At 40.4% G+C, this 18800-nt stretch overlaps 1 protein-coding gene across 3 annotated transcripts in view; it reads left to right on the top strand.

Moving 5' to 3' along the window:
• Positions 1 to 18800, top strand: part of Nebl (nebulette) — a 364943-nt gene that overhangs the window by 334257 nt on the left and 11886 nt on the right. For 2 of the 3 annotated variants that reach the window (XM_036186869.1, XM_036186871.1), the window contains 2 exons: positions 2553 to 2645; positions 3686 to 3835. The exons of the other annotated variant lie outside the window; for it this stretch is intronic. In XM_036186869.1, the coding sequence (XP_036042762.1) occupies positions 2553 to 2645; positions 3686 to 3835 (243 nt within the window). The remainder of the gene's footprint in view (positions 1 to 2552; positions 2646 to 3685; positions 3836 to 18800) is intronic. 3 annotated transcript variants of the gene reach the window in all.

Below are 18800 nucleotides of genomic sequence, written 5' to 3'. Positions count from 1 at the left end.
GCCTCTGAATTTTTGTTTGTTGTGTTGCTTACTGTGTAGTTACTTTTACCATTGCTGATCACACAAACACACACACACACACACACACACACACACACACACACACACAATTTAAGGAAGGGTTTATTTTGGCTCACAGTTTGAGGACACAGTCTACCCTCGAAGTTATTGTGGGAGCAGCTTGTGGCAGGCAGTCACATTGCATCTGTGGCTAGGAAGCAGTGAGTGATGAATAGTTGTGCTCAGCTCCCTTCTCCCTTTCATACACTCCAGGGCCACAACTCATAGAATGGTGCCACCTGAATTTAGGACGTGTCTTCCCACCTTAATTAATGTAATCAGGCCAATTCCTCACAAGTATGCCCAGAGATTATCTCCATGGAGGCTTTAGAGTCTGTCAAATGGACAATACAAGCCATCATGGTCAGAGAGGTTTTGGCAGCCATGGTATGTACTTCTCAGGAAGCTCACTGTTAGATTACTTTCCTCTTCAAGGGGAAGAGCTTCTGCTTGAGAGTCATAGCAGTGAAAGGGCATGGAGAGGTGAGTTGTGTGGGGAAGCGTGCATTTGACAGAGTAGCATTTTAGTCTAAAGCCAGAGTGCTAACATGAGAGACCTGAGTGCCTTGGATCATTACCAAAGGGAAACAGTATTTTCCACAGAAGCACTCCAGACCTATTTGTAGACTATTGATAGCTTTACTCATTTTCCCAGGTTGATTACTTAGAGGGGTCATAGTAAGATGGATGGACAAATTGTGATGTTTTCAGTAAAAGTAATGCAGAAGTAGAGAGTTTCATTGATTTGTGCTAATAATTCCTAAGACAGGGTGGTGTGATTCATCTCACCCTGGGGTCTTACAAAGACCAGGGACTAGGAATGACAGGGAAATCATTACCAAAGATGATGAAACTGTCTAGACAGGGCTCTTAGAGTTGGTATTTACAGTATCTTCAATAGCAGTTGTCACTGTTTTTTAATATAGATTTATAACTAAAAATTATTTATTCAGTGGGCAATCTAGGAGTCAGTTTCTTTCTTCCATGAAGTGTCCATGAAGGCTTGCTTATGAAATCATAAAATGAAATACATTTAACCAACAGTACACTTCCCAGTAAGCCAGGGTCTACACCATGCATGGAAATACAAGTGCACAGATTTGCTAGTCAATGCAGACTGAGACAGTTGGTGCTGGTCCTATTTTTGTTGTGAGACTCTGCTGCTTACTAGTTGGATGAACTTGGCAGAGCTACTCAATCCATCTGAGCCCCAGGTTCCTTACCTATGGAATGATAATAACAGAAGCTTGGTAGAGATGATGCTTAAACAAGTCAGGTCACAGCAGAGAACAGTGCTTGGCATATACTCCACAGAATATAAATGATAAGAAAGTTTTTGCCTTTCGTTCACTAATTATGTTATTTTTAAGCTCACCTCACTTCTCCCATAACTGGGTACTTATTTCCCAGTGGTTTATCACTGCACAGTCCTCTTAGGTCCAGCCATGGTGACAACAGATACATTCAGAAATTATTAAATTTGAAGTTTGCCTGCAGCTACAATCAAAAAGGGCCACATTGGCCTCCATGTTAGTTAGTCAGGTATCTGTCATTGTGACAAAATACTTGAGAAATCAACTTAAAAGAGGAAAGTGTTAATTTGGCTGACAGCTTGAGGTTTTAGCCCACTGTCATTTGTCTCTATTGCTTTGGATCTGTGGCAGTACAGTGCAGGGCATTCCAGTGCAGTTCAGTTCAGTGCAGTGTAGTGTAGTACAGTGCAGTGCAGTATAGTGCAGGGTAGGGCAGTGCAGAGCACTGCAGTGCAGTGTAGTCCGAGTGTGTGACAGAGGAAGACAGCCACTGGGAAGCAATGGAGACTTGGGTGGGCTTTCCCAAGATCTTCTTAAAGGGAACTCCCCATTTACTTCACTTTCTCTCACCAGTGATCACCTCTTAAAATTTCATGAACTTTGAATAATGTCACAGACTAGTGAAGGGGTCTTCAATACATAGACCTTTTGGGGGACACTACAGAATTGGTGATAAATGTGACCTATATGGCTTTATTTGTTCCCATCGATGCCAGTCTGGAATGAAAACTGAACCTGCTACTGTCTACATTTCCAGAGTTATTTCCTATTACAGGGAGAGAAGAGTTTTAAACAAAATCATTTCTGTCATTTCCCATGAATACTCTGATGTCCTTAGGCGGGAATTTCAAGCAGATGTTGACTGTTCTTGGGTGGAGCACAGAAGTACTGTGTTTTAGGGATGCTGTAGGACTGAATATGGCAGCCTTGTGTGAACCTGCCTTGGGCTGAGTCATAGGTGCTTCATGGAGACACCCATGCTGGGCAGTGAAGAAAGCAGGCTGCTCAAATTTGATGACAAACTTTCTTTGGCAGCCATATGAAAGTGGGGACCCCCCCATTCTCTGGGCTCTAAAGTGTACTGGGCCACTTGTAACACACTGCCTTTGCTTGACTGATTTCCATGCTGGCTTTTCAAAGTTCCCTCTTGATCTCTTGGTTTCTTCCTTTTGGTGAAAGACCTCAAAGTGTGGCGCACAGATCCTGGCTCCATCTTCGACATTGACCCCCTGGAGGACAATATTCAGTCTAGAAGTCTCCATATGCTCTCTGGTATTGTTTGAGTTCATGTCTGTTTCCTTGGCTTTGGTCATGAAAGTTAATGATGATGAATTACAGACTTTCACCATGGCACCCATGCAGTGGAAATTGAAAGCTAAGAATTCAGAAAACACAAGAAATGTGCTATGCCACTTTAAAATGACATTAGTTATTTATGAAAGCAAAACTTACAAAGGATCTTGGAAATAAATCCTATATTAGTTTGTCCTAGATGCATTTAAAATGGTGTCTAGAGCATACTTATATTTGCCTTTCATTGGTAAATATGATTCTATAGGCTTTCTGGGACAGCAGATCTAGTTATTTGGATTGTAAAGAGCTCCTGAGACAGAAAAAAGGAGATTTGTTCATGAAATACAGTATTATAGTATTTTAGAGTCAGGTTTTCAAAATTATACATAGAACAACAGCAAGGCTTCTCTACAGCATCATGCATGCTTTCCAATTAAACCTTCAGATATTTAGCATTTATCTCTGAATTTTTATACAATATAAAATGGGTAGTTCCCCTGGAGGCTTATTTGACTGCTAGCTTGGCTGACGTGTCTGCCATTAAAAGGGGAAAATGAATGATTTGGTATAGATATAGCATGACTAAACATTTAGACTTTTAAGCCATATTTAGCAAATATGGTCTGAAAATTGCTATCTAATTTCATCATTTCAAAAGAAACAAATTTCAAGTATCAGATACTCAGGGCTACTTGAAAGCAAGTATTTAAAGCAGATGTTCGCTTTTAAAGATTTCTTTTTTCTTTTCTAATGTTTGCTACCATCCATCTCCTATTCCTTATGTCTCTTAAAACAAACAAACAATTGGACCCAAGAGGTTAAATGAGAAGAAATGTCTTTTAGGTCCTGTATGGATGTGATGCTGTTCCTGCTAAGTCTGGGGTTGGTTAACTAGACCTTTAGAATAGCAGAGATTAGGGATTATTATTTAATCAGGGATTGTTTTTGCTTCCTTGTGAAGCTTTGTCTATTGTTTAAGCCACTCCCTCGTGCATCTGACTATTCTCCCTCTGCTGTAGAAAAGGCGAGTCAGTACCGGAGACATCTGTCTTGCTCTCACTCCAGCAGCACTTTTGGTACAGGTCTGGGAGATGACAAGTCAGAGATCTCCGAGCTCTACCCGAGCTTTTCATGCTGCAGTGAGGTAACAAGACCATCGGATGAAGGAGGTATCAAACCACAGCCATTTAAAATGAACTCACCTCTCAGATGTGCACCAGAGTGTCTTTTACTGACTTTCACCTTTGCTTGAGTGTATTTGAAAATTTAATTCTAAGTTTGGAAAGTTAAGAATCTTTGACTTAAAACTACTAACTTGTAGTTTTGCGTGCTTCACTGTTGTCCATGGAGTAGATCTGTAACAACAAAAGGGTCCTGGGAGATTTGCTGCAGCAGTGCATGATGGGAGTGTATGTCATGGGTATACACAGCCTTAGTAGACACCAGGGTTCTGTGTAGTTTCTGTATGACTTCCATTAGGGGGAGAAAATCAATCTTACAGTAACACTTGAGTGGTTAAGAGATTGCTATAAATTGGTGTGTGTTTAAATACTGATATATATTTATTGAGTTAGAGCTTGTCAAAAAGAAATGGCATGTCATACTTGGGATGTAAGATTTCTTTTTTTTTAAGTAGAAAATATTGTTGGTATTAATAATCATCACTTTGTTTTGAACTCCACTCCTTTTCCTGTGCTTTTTCTTTTCTGCATCCAAGCTAATGAATTGCTTCTAGAACTTTTGGTGAATTCCATTAGGATGTTACGTGGCAGCTGCTGCCAATAAAGCTGTTACCAGTGACAAGACTCAGTGCATAGGGAAGATAAGGAGACAATTCAAATATTGTGAGTTTCCTTTTCAAAGGTCAGACTGCTGAAGTTGCTAGATAGGAGTTTGAAGTTAAGTAGTTTAAAACATTGGAAATAAGTATCATTTCCGAGGACAGCTCTTGTTATCGAGCTGTTGTCTGTATTCATCACAGTAACACACTAATGAGCGTAAAATCAGTCATACTCTTTATACTTGAACTGTAAACTCAGTCTGGCTTGAGATTGCTAGAGGATTTGTTGGGGATAGAGGACTTCCTTTTATACATCTTTTTTTCAAGACAGAATCTTTCTACATACAAGCCCAGACAAGCCTCAACCTTGTTGTCCTCCTGTCTCAGCCTCTTGAGTGTTTAGATTATAGGTGCCTGTGAGATCATGATCATCTCCTTTTTATGCAATTCCAAAGAAACAATTGCAAACTAGTTTTGTCTTATGGTAGGTAAAAAGCCTGTTGCTTACTTTCTTCTGGGTCTGGCTCATTCATGAAGGCTTCTGTAACTGCTTCAAATATTTTTCTTCTTTTTGAGCAGGCAATATTGATTCTTCCTTCAGTGATTTTCAAAGTTCCAGATGTACACACTAATTCTGGTGCTTGATGAGATAAACATAAGAAGCAGATGTAAGAACTAGTTATGGTCAATGACCATTTAACACAACCCAGAGTGTTTGCTTCAGGGGTGACTCTTGTATCTCATGTGCGCAACAACACAGAAATCACTCATTCACTCATCTAAGCATCAGACATACATGTGCACCAGACAAGAACTTGGATCTGTAATACATCCCATAGTGAAGAAAAGAGACAGGGATCTGCTGTGGGGGACATAGCCTCTGGTGGGAGACCTTGATATTAAACAAGCACAAAAATGATACTTTATAATTATAAACAGTGTCAGTGATATGTGCAGATTGGACAGGGCCTAAAGGGTAGTTGACGGGCAGTTCCATTTAGCGTTGATGTTAGAGAAACCTTCCTTGTGGAAGAAAAGTAGTTATGACTGAGCAGAGTGCAGCGAGGCTATGACACTGACTCGTTCTAATGGAAGTGTCAGCTAGCCCATTAAAATTCAGAGACTGCACTGAAGGTGTATTTTGAAGCCCTCTTCCAAGTCTATGATCTTGGATGATTCCACATAGACAGCAAATTCAGATCTTCTCACTCCAGAAGCCTCAGCTCCTACCTGCAGCAGTGAGAGATGCCCAGGTTAGCCTGGGTCATTACTTTTTCTCTCCCAAGGCTGTAAAATACACTGCTGTTAGCTGTGTGTTAGCTCCCCTTGTCTTTTCAAATCACTGTTGTGTTTCCACTCAAATTATTTCAAAAAGAGAGTCCATTCCTATTTGAAGTTGAACCAGAAGAGAAGATGTCTCTGTTGAGAAAAAGTACAAGCAAATATTCTTTTGCTTCTATTAGATGTTGAAGAATATAGTTAAAAATAACTTGCAATCCTTCTGCCACAGCCTCCTGTTTACTGAGTTTATAGGCATGTGCTATCATGCTCATTTAGGAAGAAGTTTAGAAATATTTGTGGATGGTCTGGAGAGAGAGTTCTGTGGATAAACCACTTGCCATGCAAGTATGATGAGTACAGTTTGGATCCCAGAAACCAATGCCCCCTGGGCATGGTGGCCCTTTTATAATTCCAGCCTGAGAAGGCAGAGACAGGGAATCTTTAGAGCTGGCTAGCTAGCTAGTCTCTATAGGTAAGTTCTGGGTTCAGGTGAAGAGTGATTGAGAATAACTACAGATGTTAACTTTGTTTTTCCACACACACATTCACCCAAACACATGAGGACATGCATACACACATGCGCATATACCATACACACATAAACACATACAAACTGTTCATTTGCTTGCTTATGTGTTTCTCTAGTTAGTGAGTGAGTGGTGTTGGGATGGAACCTTGGGCTTCCCGCCTGCTAGGCAAGCACTCTACCACATACCCAGCCCAGAAATGTTATTTAAAAAGAAGGTGCTTTCTATTGTGAGCACGGTAGCAGGAGCTATATTTCTGACAAACAGTGATAGCTCACTGGGTTGGGAAGGCTTTGTGATGTCAAGTTGACTTTTTTGAGGTATTTATAAGTTTCTGCCATTTGTAGGCACCTCTTACAAGGCTACTGCACTCTTTCTTTAGGGACACTCCCTAGTTTTTCAGGTAGGCATTGAGGTGTGAAGCAGAAGGGAAAGCATACAAGTAAGTTGGATGATATCAACTCAGGTGAATCAACACCAGAAAGTATCTACGCTCCTTGGAGGAGTCTTTAAGACACATGAGTATATATCCTTAATTTCCTTCATTTTAGGTGCAGCAAAAGCATACTCTATGAGATACACCTTGTCTGTGTTCAAACAATTAGTGACATACACACTTCATGCATTCAAAACTACCCCCCAACTACTGAACTACTGTTATGGGTCTGAGGTTGTTCAGAGAATTGCTCATCTGACCATGAGTAAATTTTAATAAATAAAATATTTTATTAAATATTGTCCAGGAACATGGCCACTGGCCAGGTCCACACTGGGGACTCATGCTTCAGATTATGGCCCTGAATTACATTAGTCGGGGGCATCTGAAGGCAAAACTCACAAGGCTATGTGCTTCCTGCCTTCATGCAATCAGAGGCAAGCATGCATCCTGACGTACATCTGCTTACTACATGTGATCAAGCACACATACTGTGTAATTGGGGCAACCAAGCTGGTTTACAGAAGTGAAAACACATGGCTTGTTATTTTACATGAACAGCCCCCAGTATTCCAGGAAGTTATCTGTCCTTGGGCAAGTGGGACTTTTAGTTAGAGGCAGGTTTGTTTTATAGATCTCTTAAGCACAGTAATCTAAACTTAAAACATAGTATTAGCCGCCACACTATCCCATCTTCTTGCAGATCTTTGCTTTCTTGAGCTTACAACTTGCTAAGTGATGACTACAACTCCCCAGGTTCCGAAGTCAACCTCTTTGGACTCATTCTGCGCTTTTGCCCTTTTTTCATTCTCCATGATGAATTTGTTGCAAAGTCTCCTCATCTCTACCACGACCTCTCTTGTTGCTGCTTGTGGTTATTTATCTCACAGCTCTGAGAAAACCCCTGAGCAAATGGCTGACAGACATGATAGAAGGGAGGCAGGCTTGATTTTGGCCCAGGGTTTAAGAGGCTATACAGTCCACCATGGCAGGAAAAGCAGGATGGTATTCGTGGTGGCAGAAGTTTGGGGTGAGGACTCCTCACATCTTGGTTAACCAGGAAGCAGGGAGCTTGGACCACAAGCAAGGTTAAGCTATAATCCTCAAAAGCTGTTCCCTCCAGTGACCTACTTTTTCCAGAGAGACCCTGCTTCCTAAAGGGTCCATACCCTCCTAAAAGAGTCCAGAAAAATAAGGGCTACAGGGCTGGGGAGATTTCTCAGTGGGTAAAGTTCTTGCTGCACGAGCAGGAAGCCTGAAGATCTGAGTTCAGATCCCCAGCCCACATGTAAAAATCCAGGTGTGATGATACATACCTGTAACCTCAGTGGTGGGAAGCAGAGCCTGGAGGATTCAGTGGGCTCACTAGGCAAACCAGTCTAGTCAATTGATCAGCTTCTCAATAAATAAAGTAGAAAGTGACCTAAGAAGACACCTGGCAGCTGGGTGGCAGTGGCACATGCCTTTAATCCCAGTACTCGGGAAGCAGAGACAGGCTGGTCTCTGTGAGTTCTAGGCCAGCCTGGTCTACAGAGTGAGATCCAGGACAGGCACCAAAACTACAGAGAGAAACCCTGTCTTGACAAAAAAACAAAAAACAAAAAACAAAAAAGAAAAGAAAAGAAAAGAAAAAAGACACCTGGCATGGACCTCTGACCTCCATGAATTCTCATACACACAAGTATCTTTGTGAAATAAACTTCTCTCTTGTAGAAGGCCTGGAAGGAAACTTTCACAGTTTTGTTTCAGTGTTTTGGTGTTTCAATGACATTGAAGCAAATCTGAAAACAACCTAAAGTAGAAACATTCCCAGAGGGTTTTTTCCCCTCTCCCTTTTCCTGGTGAGGCAGGGAAGAGATAGTATTCATGACTTCTTGGAGGCTTTGAAATGTAGGCTCCCCTTTGAAATTCATGCTGTCCTGGGCTCTGTCGTGGAGGAGCTGATTGATTGCTAGACAGAGTTTCATGGTGATGGCAACTGTTTGGTGGAAATAATTAGTGTCTTTAGCAGCAACAGTCAATCATGTGCCTTTGTTTAAATGTTGTCCCCAGAAACTGAAACGCATTTTATAACACTTGCTAGAGGACAAATGTTCTTACGTATTTCAAATGTTCTTTCTTCTTCCAGATTTTCTCGATTCCTTTAAATTTGGGTGTGTAGGATCTTTACATGATTAAAATGTGTTATATCCTAGAAAATGGTCGTTTTATAAAATTTGGGCATCTCCTGCTGTAGAGGGGGTATATGTGGCAAAGCCATGCTGTATGTCAGGACACTGGGCCTTGGGTCCTGACACTTACTTGCTCTGATTTCCTGTGCAGGGCAGACAGTTTCTGCTTCTTTAGCTAAGTGCCATCAATTTCAGGGATCTCTTTTCCCTGTCTCTATGACAATGTGTTTATGTTCTAAAAGCCATCTGCTCAGCTTTACAAGTTAGGTGGCCAGGCAGCCGTGAGACACAGTTATTGGGGTCCTTCTTTTGAGAGAGGGGGAAATGCTGATTGTTAGGAGCAGTGCAGCAGCGTTTGCATTTCACTGTTAACCTATAAGAATTCTCCGAATTTCCTATTTTCTTGTTGTTTCAGCTTGTTTCTCATGCCAGTTGCCCATCTTGCTTTGATTGCTGACTTTCATTTTCATTCTCTGTGATTACCTGGAACTTGCTTTGCTTGCCAGGCTGTCCTTCCATGGATTAAGTTACTAAAGGGTTTTCCTTGAATATCTCTAGTGTGCTATTTTGATTCAATAACAGAGGATTTTATTTAAACTTCCTCCAATTTTATTTTGATTCTTGAATAGTTGAAATCATCTCTATTGCCTTCTGGTGTTGCCCTTTGCTTGCTCTTTGTCTGACACACGTGTTGTCGGGTGGACACGCTCCTCATGGTCCCTGCTCTTTTTGCTGGGGTCTCCTTTGATCTTATGTTTGTCTTTATGTCACTAGTCTCCATGGTGTATCTGCCTCCTGGTACTTCTTTGTGGTCCGCTGGCTTTCCTTCACTTGCGGTCCTCTGGTGTGGTGGGGGCTTTTTAATGTGTTTGCAATCACAGTTATTCTTTGCTTCCCTCCGTGTGAACGTGCGCTCAGTTTGGCTTCAGGTATTTTCCGTGTTTCTGTTTCTTCTGCAGAGCATCAAAGGGCGTAGGGGTATGATGGTGAATGAAAAACAGGTGCACTTTTCAAAACAGACATTTCAGCTCTCCAACCTTGTGAACTTTCCCCCCAGTCCTTTCCGCCTTCCCTGACTCAAAGTAAATGTCTCAGTTCCGTGGAGCTTAACCCAGCCTGGCCAAGCTGCATGTACAGTGCCATTTAGTGTTTAAAAAACAGAGTCGATTGTAAAGGAGGTTTCTGAACTTTCTGAAATTCTGACCCACTAGTCCACAGGTGAAAACAAAGCACTCTACCAATTAAGAAGAGAGTTGCCCTCAAGATTTAATGGTATAGTAACTCTGTCTGCCTACTGCCATTTATCCTGCATCTTCCATATGAGTGAGATACTGGAACACACAAATAAAAGATATGGTTATTGTCTTCAATGAACTCACTGTGTTCTGGATAGTGAACCAGATCTATGGTGCTCTGGAAGGTGAGCATTGCCTCTCTAATTAGAATGACCAAGTAGAAAAACAGGTAAGGGGATTTGGAGGCAGAAACACTGGTATGGATGATAACAGAGAAGCACACTGGAGACCTGGTTTGGCACCTCTTGCGCCCAGGGTTTTTGTGGGTCTAGGAGATGCCCAACTAGAGTATGGGCAGCACAGAGCCCCTCTGGCAGAGATGAATCTAGCAGCATGTAATCCTGGTCCTTGGGCTTTATCCTGTAGATGACAAGCTATTTCGAGGACCAGCTACCCAGACTTACTGGGCACTTTGAGGGTTAGTGTATCCTTAGTGCTTTTCTAAGGATGTGGTTCACCTTTGTTGCATTTAAGTTCCACCAACAGCTTCTTAGCTAAAGGGACAAATGGTATAGAAATAGTATTGGGAACTTTTGTTGCAAACATTATTGTGTTGATGTTGTTGTTTATATGAAAGAGCAGACATGGTAAAAACCAAACACCTTCCTTTTGAACAACTTTCAGACTCCAGTCAAGGGATCAATGATCAGACATTCAATAGGCATCTTGAATCTCACATCTGAAAACAAAATCTTATTTCTGATTTTTCTCCTCACCCTATATGTTTTCTTTATGTACTTTCCATCTCAGCTATGATGAGGTTACTTAACACTTTGGCAAAAACCTAGGAGACAATATTACCAACTTTCTTTCTCCCATGATGTCCTTGTCTTCAAAATAATGTATGGATCTTTATATAACACCAGTGAGATACTTCTCAGTACTTCTACTATACTCTGCGAGAATCACTGCCGGGATGCGTTAAGCTTATAGAACTAGGCTCCTGCTCTCTCTAATTCCATCACTAGCCATATTGCCCTGTCCTGGCCTCACCACACTATCAGAGACATCCCTTCAAAAGCTGTATTTGATCTCAATAGTTTCTTACTCCAAATACTCTAAAAGCTCTTGATCTCACTTAGATAAAGCTTAAAGGCCATAGTCTGGGGGAAGCCACAACTGACCCAGTTTCCCAGATTGAATCTGAAGCCTATTCCGAGTCAATAGAATTCAAGCTTGCTTGCTCCAGGGCTGTGAGAAAGTCCTGATTAGCCCACAGGAAGGAACATACTCTCTAGCTAGATGTAGGCTACTGACACCAGCCGGAGGTACATTGAGATAGAAAATGAAACTGCCTGCTCCTTGACGCAAGGCAGGATAGACAGTGGCTGAATGCCTGTGCTGTGCATTGTTCTACCTCTGTCCTCCAAGACTGTGTATAAATTGGCTGTGAAATCAACTTGGGGCTCTCCGGCATTAACTGGCAGTCCTCTCTTGACTCAACTGTTTTCTTCATTGTCTCTACAACCTGCACACCTCTACCCAGCTACCCAGCTGACTGTCGGCAGGCTCCTACAATAGTCCGCAAGGCACTGTATGATCTGGGCCTTAGCTCTGACTTCATCTTCATTAGCCTTTTTACTTTGATTATACAGCCCTCCTGACCATGTCAGCATGCCAGGTATGCTCCTGCTTCTGGCCTTCTCCTTGCCTAGAACACTCTTTCCTCCAGTGATTTTGTGGCTTGTTTACTTCCTTCAGTCATCTGATTAAATGTCAACTAATCAAAAAGACTTTCTTTGGTCATACATCCCACAGATACTCCTCATGTATATGGATGTTTTTACCTATGTGTATGTCTATGTACCATTTGCATGCCTGGTGCCCATGGAGGTTGGAAAAGGAGGTGAGAAGAGGGTATATGATACCCTTTGACTGGAGTTACAGATAGTTGTGAACTGCCATGTGGGTTCTGAGAATCAATTCTGGGTCCTCTGAAAGAACAGCCAGGGCTCTCAACCACTAAGTCATCTTCCCAGCCCTACTTCTTGACATTTAATTAGCAAATTTGCATACTGTCTCTCCCAGAATCCAAACTCAATTAGGACATAATATTTTTGTTTGCTTACTATTTATTTGATCTCTATCCTAGAACTGTTACCTGGTATATTTATAACCAATAAATATCACTGGGTATATAAATATGTTCAAATTAGTGTTTAACCTGGACTATGAAGAAACAGCTTTGCTGCATGTTAAATCAATAACTCTTGACATTATTATTATTCTCTAATTAAAGTTTATTTGAATTTGAAGACAATTCTACTATTTGTAATTAAAAAAAATATTAAGATAGATTACTGGGACATAACATTGGCGAATAAGTTTATTACAAATCTTGAGTCAGCTGATGACCTTCCATAACCAAGAAATCAGCAGACAATTCCCATGTTAATATTCTGCTTTCATGTAACTGCTTCTGAACTCATTGCTTTATTTTGCTCATGGCACCTGCCATGCCCCAAAAGTAGAAGTACCCCTCAGAATTCCCTCATTATACTCTGGTTTATTGTGGAGGTCATGAACTCTGTGGGGACAGTGGAGGTATGGGAATGTCACTTAGCTATGTTAAAAAATGGGGAGTATGGAGAGAAGGGATGATGGACAGGAAGCTGAATGCAAGAACAGCAAGATCCTTCAGATGGGACACAAGTTATCCAGACGATGTCATTAATCCACTTAATCCATTAAACTTGGAGAAGTATCAAATACAAGTACATCATCATCATTATCGTCAACATCATCATAAAATAGTAATAATAAGCTACTAATATGCTAGTAATAGACATGTGTCTACTTAGCTGCATTTCCAAATGTCTTTTTTATTTATTTAAGAATTTTTTTTTATTAATTTTACATACCAACCACAGTTCCTCCTCTCATCCCTCGTCCTGCTCCCCTCCAGCCTTCCCCCACCCCCTGGCTCCTTCCCCATCCCCTCCTTCAGAAGGATAAGGCCTCCCATGGGGAGTCAGCAAAGCCTAATACATTCAGTCGAGGCAGTACCAAGCCCCTCCCCTTTGTATCAAGGCTGAGCAAGGTGTCCCACCATAGATAATGGGAAAGCCAGCTCATGCACCAGGGATAGATCATGATTCCACTTGCCAGGGACCCCTCAAACAAACCAAGATATACAGCTGTCTCCTGTATGCAGGTATGCAGAGGGCCTAGTCTGGTCCCATGCAGGTTCCACAACTGTTATCTACAGTTGTTTCTGTAGATTTCCCAATCATGATCTTGACTCCCTCCCCTACACTGCCCTTTGCTCATATAATCTCTCTTCATTTGGATTCCTGGAGCTCCCCTCGTGGTTGGCTGTGGATCTCTGATTAGTTGCTGGATGAAGGCTCTATGATGACAGTTAGGGTATTCACCAGTCTGATTACCCAGGTAGGCCAGTTAAGAGGGACACATGGATCTCCTTGGGAAGAGGAAACAGATGAGGTCTCCATGAGTAAACTGGGGATGAGGTGGACAATAGAAGGGAGGGGATGGGCAACGAGAACATGAGGGAACAGGATGGTCAAGCTGAGGGAGGGATGGAGTGGGAGAGCAATGGAAGAGATATGTTGATAGAGGGAGACATTATGGTGTTAGGGATAAACCTGGTGCTAGGAAAATTCCCAGGAATCCATAAAGACAATCCCAGATTAGGCTACTAGCAATAGTAGAGAAGAGTGTTCAAATGTCTTTTTAATATGAATGCTACCCAGAAGATCCCAAGCTTTTACATGATATCTGTTGAGGAGTTTTGATTTATAGATGACATTTTGCTCCCTAGTTCAAGGTTATTATCTTCTAATCATGAGCATAGTTTTAAAATTGGACAATCTACTACATTAGAAAATAATTCTCTGGAAGAAGAAATGATGTTCTCTGAGGCGGGGAAAGAAACTATTACAGAAAATAATATGAAGATTCTCAAGAAAGTAGAAATAATTACTGTATAATCCAGTAATTTATTTTCCAGGTGTATACCCACAAAGAGATGACATCAGATCTCTATAAAGCATTCCCATGTTCAATGCAACATTTTCTTCCAGTTCAGCTAACAATCTTGATGTCCATTGAGGGATGCATAAAGAAAATGCAGAATAAAGTACAAAAGAACTATTATTCAGCCTTTAATAGGGGATGTTGCCATTTGATAGACTTTGGGTGGAGCCAGAGGACACTGCATTAAGTAAAATACTCCAGGACACTGTGAACAAATGTCACATGATCTCATTTGTGTTTGAATTATAAGTTAACAAGAGATCAGTACATATAGATAGATAGATAGGGAAGAAGTCTGTGGTCACTATGGTAATCTAGGAAGAGAGAAGGAAAGAAAAATGGCAGTGGCTAGAGGGTGCAAACTAGCAGCTATGCAAGGCCAGTTCAGCTAGAGACCTAATGTAGACCATGAGCTAAACCTTGGGATTCTGTCACAGAGTAGACTTTAGCAGTTTCTGACACACAAAGTATTGAGATGAAAGGGGTGTTAGTCTCCTTGTTTATGATAATCATTTTACTTCTATATTGGTAGACTTCAGGTATAAAAATATTTAGTTCCTAAAGAAAAATTCTGATCTAGAAGTATTCGCCTTCATTTTAAAATGAATTTATTTCTATTTTCAGCCATTTTTCAATTTTATGATCCTAGTCTCATCCTTTTCAATCTAATTTCTTTCTGACTGGAATTTTATAAAGAAAATCATTTCAACTAGAAACTCTCAATGGTTATTTCCCAATTGAATTTGGGTGTTATTTCTAAACTTATTTTGAAAAATTTGTTCGAATCTGTCATGACGTTTTATATATTTTGAATTTTGAGGCACTGTCTGATTATGTAGCTCCTGCTGACCACCACTCAGGACCTTCCTTCTTCATGCTCCTGAGTGCTGGCACTCAGGTGTGTCTTGTCACACCTAGTGAAGTGATGCTTTACTATTTTCATTTATGGCTAGAAATCATTGAAGAGTTGATGACTAGAAGACAAAATTTCTGTTGTGAAATTGATAGGAAAATGAATTTTTGTTTCTTTTTAATATAAAACCCAGTCAGTAGATTAACACATCATTACATAATCAGTATGTATAACTTATCAAATGTACAAGTACACATTAGACTAATAATTTCTCTGGGTAAAATGGGATGATATTGCAATCTGAATGAGAAACAAAGCATGCTTTCTCCTGACCTCCCTTCCTCCCTACTTTGCTCCCCCTCCCTCCATCTTTATCTCCCTTCCGCTCTCCTCCTCCCTTCATCTCCTTCTCCCTCATCTCTTCTTGTCAGCATCCAAAATGGTTCAAAAGAAATTTTAAAAAGCCATTGCCTCAGAAGGGATATCACTTTCTGAGATCTGACTTTGCTTTCCCCAAAGTAAATGGATTACTGATACCACAATTTCTTCCAGACATGTTTGGGAACATCTCACTAACAACATGCATATAAATTGCTTATGGGCCCATTCCCCAGCGTTTACTCCAACATAGATCGAGTATAGAGAGGTCAGGCTTTGATGCATGATTGATTAGCCTGCCTCCCTCATTGTCATAAGCACTTAGATGCTCCCTCCTTCCTTTTCCTTCCTTGTATTCCTGTCTTCCCCCAGCTGGAATCACAGACTGCTCTCCTTCAAACTTCAGCTCATCACTTTTGGAAGCTTCTCTGCTCTTCCGACCTTGGTGCCCTTGAACTTCCTGAACTCTTAGTGATTATTCAGAAATTGACCATACAGTCTTGTCATATCTTCTGTGATTATTTTTGTTTTATGATAGTTAGATTTGGGTCTGGACTTCAATGACAGGTTGCTTGTGGCCATTGTTATTTTGTATGTGGGATTTTTGTCACAGCAGGATGGGGGAAAAGGAAAGTGGAGCAGATAAAGGTCGGATATCCACTGTGGCTTCATCCCAGGCTGCGTGTTTGCACAGTGATGGTTGGATATGCCTTAAAAACTCGACCATTTTAACTAAATTCTAGATTATGTGTTTTTGTATTAGAGTCTAATAATTTCTGGTTTACTAGGTGAAAAATCTGCTTCTTAAGTAGTTGTCTCCAGAGCTCATCATCAAAAACAAGCACACTAAAACTTAGATGTCATCTGCTTTGTTTTTGCCTTCTTCAGAAATAAAGAATTTCCCAGAGTGCAAAGGTCTCCCTCAGATTACAAAATGCCATATTGTTGTTGGATTGAGGTTCCATTTGTGGTTTATGAGGACACAGGTACCATGAGGTCTTGCATTTCTGAAATGAAACTCAAAGATAAAATATATCTTTCAAAGCTATTTGAGAGCTCCTCAGGTGAATCTGTGGGCAGGGGTGCTTGCTACCAAGCTTAATGACCTGAATTTAATATCTGGGTCTCCCACAGTGGAAAGAGAAAACTGATTCCCACAAGTTGTCCTCTGACTTCTAAACATGCCATGGCATGTGCCTCCTAAATAAATAAATAAATAAATAAATAAATAAATAAATAAATGTAATAAATTAAAAGTTATTTAAGCAAAAATATCACATCATGGGACTGCTTTTACTTTGGAAGGGGAGACTTTTATTTTTTATTTATTTTTTTAAGGATTTGTCCCAATGATTCAGCTACCTTGCTCCTGAACAAAAGGGATCTACATAGGACTTAAATATCCATTCAACTAAGCAGCATCATTATTCTTTTTTCTTCTTAGAAATGCTTTCTGGTTGTTAAAATAGAGATTCATTGTTCTAAAACTGAACCAAACCACAATCTTATTAAGTTCTTCAACATGCATTAGTCGATAAATCTGAAGAGTTGGGGAAAGAAATAATGACAATAATTTCATTCTGTTGTGTCCTGAACTCATTATTGCAAAGTTTCTGAGGGACAGTTTCTTGTTTACTCTGGATTTACAAAATAGTGAGCCTGTGAGGGAAAACAAAACCCGAATTGCGTTCTTAATTCACTTCATGTCTATGGCCAATAAAGCCTTTTTTTGTCTTTAGCAGTTGGACTTCAGCCATTCTCTCACCTTTGCTCGGGGGAGCTGAGCCCTATCCTGTGTTCTCCTCAAGAGAAGGCGATTCTCCTCCAGCCTGCCTGTTTAACCTCCAAGCCTTCAGTTCTATTATTTTCATGGGAATGGCACTTGTTTTAGATAGTTCTGATAATTAATAACAACCTACAAACCCGAATGCATGCCAAGGGCATTTAACAGTGTTCATCCTATTCTTCTACCCACTGTGGGTGCGTCCCCTAAATGACACTTATTTAGGGTTATTTTCCCCCTTTATTATGAATGCATTTCTTTGCTTTGATCTTTGTACACTTTTATCAATTTCCCTCTTTTTTTCCATTTTTTTTTCTGCAGTTTCACTGTTGGTTTTAAGCTCTTACTATCTATGCATATTTTTTATTTCAGTCTTTACATTCTTTAGTTTTAATAATTAATATTAATATTTAGGTGCTGGAGAAATTTCTCAGTGGCCAAGAACATTTATTGCTCTTGAAGAAGATGCAGGTTGAATTCCCAGCACCCACATGGTGGCTGACAACCACCTGTCACTAGTTCGTGGGGAATCCAGCATGTTTTTCTGACCTCCCTGGGCACCAGACACACAAATGGTGCACATATATATGTTTAGGCAAAGTATTCATATACATAAATAAAACTAAAAATTTAAAAAAAAAAAAACAAAAACAAAAAAACAAGCCGGGCGGTGGTGGCGTATGCCTTTAATCCCAGCACTCGGGAGGCAGAGCCAGCAGATTTCTGTGAGTTCGAGGCCAGCCTGGGCTACAAAATGAGTTCCAGGAAAGGCGCAAAGCTACACAGAGAAACCCTGTCTCGGAAAAAACAAAACAAAACAAAACATTTAGTTAGAAATTATTGAGACTAGTGGTATGTGGAAGAACTTCATGTACAGAGGAAGAAACATTTTGACTTTATAAATATTGTGTTATATTCCAAATTGAGCATGAACTGGTCCTTTGGTCAGTTTCTAGATCTCTGGTCAGTAAATCTTACCAATGTAAAATAAAGTTGATTCAGTCTCCCATGTTTTGTTGTTGCCTTGGGAAAGTGAAAACTTTTGTGGCATTAATGTTATAAAAATGAAAATCTCTGAAACTAATTCTTCTTGAGTTCAAAAAGTACCACACCATATGACCATTTATCTGTACTCATGCCGATGAACTCTAACCACTAGTTTAATAAAAGGCCATCGTGTTGTCTTCTGTTTTTATAAGTTGCCCTTGCTTGTTGCAGTTAACCTGGCATCTTGCTTTTGTAATAGCAAATCTATGCAAGGAAACTCACACAAAGAATAGCAATCTTTCACTGAGTTCTTTTCTTTTTAATGTTTATTTATTTAATTTGAAAATGTTGTGCATGAGTATTATATTTACATTGTTTCTATCCCACACTTTCTTCTCCCCAGTTCTTCCCATAGATTCCCCACTCCCTCTCAACTTCATGATCTCCTCTTCTTTAATTATCATTGTTGCATATATATGAACACACACACACACACACACACACACACACACACACACACCCTTCTGAGTCTGCTTAGTATGTTTTATATGTATGTGTTTAGAGCTGACCACTTTGGGTTTGCATAACCCAGCAGGGGACTCATCCCTGGAGAAGACTGATTAATAGCATTAGCTCTTCATCTAGGG

Source organism: Onychomys torridus, chromosome 5 (assembly GCF_903995425.1).
Source record: "Onychomys torridus chromosome 5, mOncTor1.1, whole genome shotgun sequence".
Classification (NCBI taxonomy): domain Eukaryota; kingdom Metazoa; phylum Chordata; class Mammalia; order Rodentia; family Cricetidae; genus Onychomys; species Onychomys torridus.
This window is presented reverse-complemented; position numbering and strand designations above follow the sequence as displayed.